We start from the raw sequence: 4853 nt of genomic DNA, 5'->3' as shown, positions 1-4853 counted from the left end.
GGCTGCTTGGCTCCTGCTGCCCCAGCTTCCCACAGGCCACCTCCAGCCATGGTCCACCCTAGTCACTCCACACCCTGCAGCCTCACAACTCAGTCCCCACCCACTGGGGGCCACCCTGCATCCAAGAAACCTGATCGCCAGGAACCCCTGACCCTCATGGCAGCTCACCCCTACTCAGGGTACAGCCGCCTGCCCAGCTCAAAACCAGAGTTTCCTGGGAGTATATAGTTTGGCTGTCCCTGGTCCTGCTCAGGGAGAAGCCAGTCACAAAGCTTACTTTAGCACTGTGCAGTGGCCAGCACCAAGTGCCATCACCCATGCAAAGGTTGAAGTCAGATTCACAGTGTGGACTTGTCAGCTCCACACAGTACCTGCTGGACAACATCAAGAAGAAAGTAGAGTGTCCCTGTGTTAGCCGGGCTCCGGCCGGAACACTGCCCCGAGAAGGAGTATTTCCTCTGACTCTTAAAAGTTTTCTCTGGGTGCTTGGGGTCCTCTGCCTCTCAGACCTGCCCTCAGAGTTTGATAGTCCCTAGCCTGGTACTTTCCTGGTCATGCATCTCCAGAAAAGAGATTGCTTAGGGTTGATGAGGGTGGGGGGTCCAACAGGACAAAGTGTTCCTACTCCACTGCTTCAGCCTTGGACAAGAAGCACAGACCCAGGAAGATCCCATTCCCTCCCTTGATCAACCCACCAGCCTGGAGTATCGTCAGGGTTCAGACTCCATAGGACACAGTCCCTCAGCCCCTTGAACTAAGAAAGACCAGACTGCCTCATCTGTATCTGCCTACCAAGGGAGGGCAGCTTGCAGCCTGCCTGGGCCAGGTGCTGCCCTGGAGAAAATGGGATCCTGGAGTCCTCTAACCTAGACCCTTCTCAGTTTATTGCTGCCAGCACCTTAGCATGCCTGGGCAAGGGCTTGGTCCTGCCCTGCCCTCACACCAGCCTGCCTGCCTAGGCTTTGGCCACCTCTTGCCACCAGTATATAATGTGGGGGACGGGGGGCAGTGTTCTTGGACAGAGTGGCCTAGGCCTATCAGCAGGGACTCCTACCCAGAGAGCAAGGAGAAACTGGCAGGGCAGCTAGGGAAATACAGTGCCCCCGCCTGGCAGGGGGCAACGCTGCGCAGGCGGGAGGGTGCTGGTGGAATACGGTAGCGGCATGTGGGGCCAGTCAGAAACAGCACTGCCTCCCTCCCTCGCATTCCTGTCACACTCCTGTCCTCTCCTCGTCCCTGGCTCAGCTGGTCGCCCGGGAAACACACAGACTCAACGTGCCAGGAGTCACGTAGCATCTACCTGAAGAGCCAAGCACTTGCTGTCACCTTCACCCACTTTCTTACTGCAACTGCTGAACAGGCTGAGCCCAGCCAGCTGCTGTCGCCGCCTCCAGGACTCGGGGAAAAGCCCCCTGCAGACTTGGTGCTGCAGGTTCACAGCCCCCGCTCTCTCTTTTCTCCCCAATCCCTCCTGCCCCCTAGCAGCCACTCTTCTCCAGAAGCTGTGTTTTGAGGATGTGATGGGTACAGGTTGGTAAGTCAGGAGGGGGGCCTCCTGGGTTTCCTGGGCCCTCAGGGTCTCACCCACCTTGCTAGTATGGAAACCTCATGCTGGGGCGTACTTTAATTACATTCTCCTGCCATCCTGGAAGAAAGGCAGCTCTGGGATTAAGATCGACGGAGAGTAGGCCAGGCTGGGGACTAGGGCTGTCCAGGGGCAACAGATGGCTTAAATCCTCTCAGATGAGCACCAGCAAAATTTTCATCACACAAAAAAATAAATGGCCATGGGTTCCCAGTGGGAGAAGCACCCCCACCCCCTGCAAGGGCCATAAGAATCATATACCGCCTAGACACCTGAGGACAGAGGAGGAGGAAGGAGAAACCCCTGGTTGCCAGACCCCTATCAAATCGATGAGTAGCAATCAGGCTGCGTGGCCCAGAAGGCTGAACACTTGTCAGCCAGGCTTCCAAGGAACTGGGGCAGGACGAGCCACCTGCACACATCCCGAAAGGAAGGCTGACCCTGGGCACCATGTGCTCCGCCACCCTCGGCCCCCTATGCTTGCCTCCCTCGCCCCCTTGCCGGTCCTCTACAACCACCAGCAGCAGCTTTCAAAGGCTGCTTTCCAGGGTGGCAGGCCCATTGCTGCCCTCTGCTGCCTGAACTGAGCATTGCTGCTGAGAAATTCCTTGGGAAGGAGCCCCAGTCTGTCTGCACCTGGAAATTCTGAGGCCTCTGCACCAGCCCAGAGTGGAGCAAGGAGAGGAGCAGTGCCCTCCAGCCCTCCTCTTTTACCTCCCAGGATACCGATTCTTGCAAAGCACCTTCTAGTTTACATTTCCCTTTCCTATTCTCTGTTTCATTTGATCTTCCCCAACCTCTGAGGCAAGGGAGGTGTCTTTCTTATTCCAAGGGCATCACAGGTGCCTGTTGTAGCTGCTCCGTGGCTATTTGCTGATATAGTGGATGTTCAGGGAGCACTGAATGGCAAGATGCTGCCTAGGAATCTAGGCTCCTGACTGGCATGGTGGCTCACGCCTGTAATCCCAGCACTTGGGGAGGCTGAAGTGGGCAGATCACCTGAGATCAGGAGTTCAAGAGCAGCCTGGCCAACATGGTGAAACCTCATCTCTGCTAAAAATACAAAAATTAGGCATGGTGGCATGCACCTGTAATCCCAGCTACTTGGGAGGCTGAGGCAGGAGAACTGCTTGAACCCAGGAGGCAGAGGTTGTAGTGAGCCGAGGTGGCAGTGAGACTCTGTCTCAAATATATATATATATATATATATATATATAGCCTCCTGACTCACAGCTGCATCTGTGCCACCTGGCTGCAGCCCAAGGTCAGAGAACTCTTAGTCATTACCCTGGATCCAGCAGGAGGACGGTCCTGCCACCCCAGAACCAGCTACCCACTCCCATGGAACTTTGCAGATCCCTGGACACGGCATGACAACTCACGAGGACAACAGCTCTCCCGCTCCTCTCTTCGGCCAAGGTGTCTCTTGTCACTTTGGCCAAGGGACAAGATGTCGAGTCATTGGCCTACCTCATGGACACAGAGCAGGGGTCCCAGGAACAGGGCCAACCTAAACCACACCTGCTCAGAAGCCACATGAAGTCACCCTGAACAACTGCCTCAGACCCTGAAAGGAAACAGTTATCCTAACTGGCCAGAAAACAGTTGCCAAATCACATCCGTCCAGCCAGTTCTGGTGTCCCAGGGAACTCCTCCTTGGGGTTTTGGCCCCAATTAGCAGCCCAGCCCAGCTGCTGCCTGCCTGGCAGGGGAGCCTCCAAGCAGCTCAGACTGCTCTTTTCCTAGCTGATAAGGAAGGGGACTAGGGAGGAAAATCAGCTGTCTGTTCTCCTGTGACCATCCACACTTCCACTCCATTGCCATGACCCTCATCAAACCATCATGAGAAAAAGGTGGGCCTAGGCTGGGCATGGTTTTTACAGGCTTACCTGTAATCTCAGCACTTTGGGAGGCTGAGGTGGGTGGATCTCTTGAGCTGAGTTGTTCAAGACCAGCCTGGGCAACATGGTGAAACCTCAACTCTACAAAAAATACAAAAACTAGCCAGGCATAGTGGTCCACACTTGTAGTCCCAGCTACTCGGGAGGCTGAGGTAGGAGGATCACTTGAGCCTGGGAGGTGGAGATTGCAGTGAGCCAAGATTGTCCCACTGGCCACTGCACTCCAGTCAGGGCAAAAGAGCAAGACCATGTCAAATTAAAAAAAAAAAAAAGAAAAACTGCGCCTGACTTCCTGGAGGCCTTCTGGTAGTAGTGGCTCTGGGAGGCGGGACCTGAAGGTTATGGGGAGGTTTCCCAAGGTAAGGCCAGGAGCATCCCTCCCCTGAGACCATGTGCACAGGAAATGCCAGGAGTCCTCAGCTTCCAAGTTTCCAGCTCGTAAAGCAACATGGTGGGGTAGACTGGGAAGTGGAGCCAGCAGCTGATCCTGCAGCCCTGAGGTTATGACATCAGGGCAGGATGCCTAGGGCCTTGGGTAACTGCAACTCACCCACCTGCCAGGCCCAGATCCCATACCTCCCATAGGCCTGATGAATTCACTTGCCAACTGGACACATCAGAATGGCTCACCAGGCTGGAGTGCAATGGTGACCAATCACAAGTAACATGAAACTCCTGAGCTCAAGCGATTCTGTCACCTTGACCTCCCAAAGCACTGGAATTACAGGCATGGGCCACCTTGCCCAGCCCCAATCCCTGCAACCTTTAGGAAGACTCCAAAGTCTCACATTTTACTTCTCCTGTTGCAAGGAAAGACAGCTGCCTCCAGGGTCCACCTTACCTGAGACAGCAGAGGGCAGATAGGGCTGACGGTGTTCCCTTAGGAAGACTTTGCTGGGCCCCACCCCATCTAGCTGACTTTGGTCTTGGCTGCAGAAGCTCTATCACCCTCTTCACCCCTCTCAACGCACAGTGGACAAGGCTCCATGGGCAAGGCAGCGCTGCTACACCAGCCCCTCTCACCCAGCACAAAGGAGAGCCTCATCTTCTGATTCTGGAGCATCCAGCTGCAGGTAAGAAAGCTGCAAAGGGCTTCCCAGACACACCCTGAATCAGGGGACAGGGCTGCTATCCTCAGATTAGGGGAATGAAGAGGACTTCTGTAGGCCCACCCCTCAGCCCCTGGCTCTGAGTTTCCATCACCACTCTGTTCCAGGCTCCCTTTGTCAACGAGGGACGTACAGCCCCCTCAGGCTCCTGGCAAGTCTGGGAGCAGAGACAGAGGAGATGACGGGTGTCTGAGAAGTGTGTCTGATGGGCAAGAAATGCCCCAACCCCTATAGAGCTTCTTCATATCCCCCTACTTG

General features: G+C 55.2%; 1 protein-coding gene across 2 annotated transcripts in view; it reads right to left on the bottom strand.

Moving 5' to 3' along the window:
* The window catches only part of RSPH9 (radial spoke head 9 homolog (Chlamydomonas)), a 37720-nt gene that overhangs the window by 3502 nt on the left and 29365 nt on the right, over positions 1–4853 (bottom strand). The window contains exon 5 of one of the 2 annotated variants that reach the window (XM_011986802.1): positions 3056–3152. The exons of the other annotated variant lie outside the window; for it this stretch is intronic. Within the exon in view, the coding sequence (XP_011842192.1) occupies positions 3056–3152 (97 nt within the window). The remainder of the gene's footprint in view (positions 1–3055; positions 3153–4853) is intronic. 2 annotated transcript variants of the gene reach the window in all.

Source organism: Mandrillus leucophaeus, unplaced genomic scaffold, assembly GCF_000951045.1.
Source record: "Mandrillus leucophaeus isolate KB7577 unplaced genomic scaffold, Mleu.le_1.0 Scaffold3, whole genome shotgun sequence".
Classification (NCBI taxonomy): Eukaryota; Metazoa; Chordata; class Mammalia; order Primates; family Cercopithecidae; genus Mandrillus; species Mandrillus leucophaeus.
This window is presented reverse-complemented; position numbering and strand designations above follow the sequence as displayed.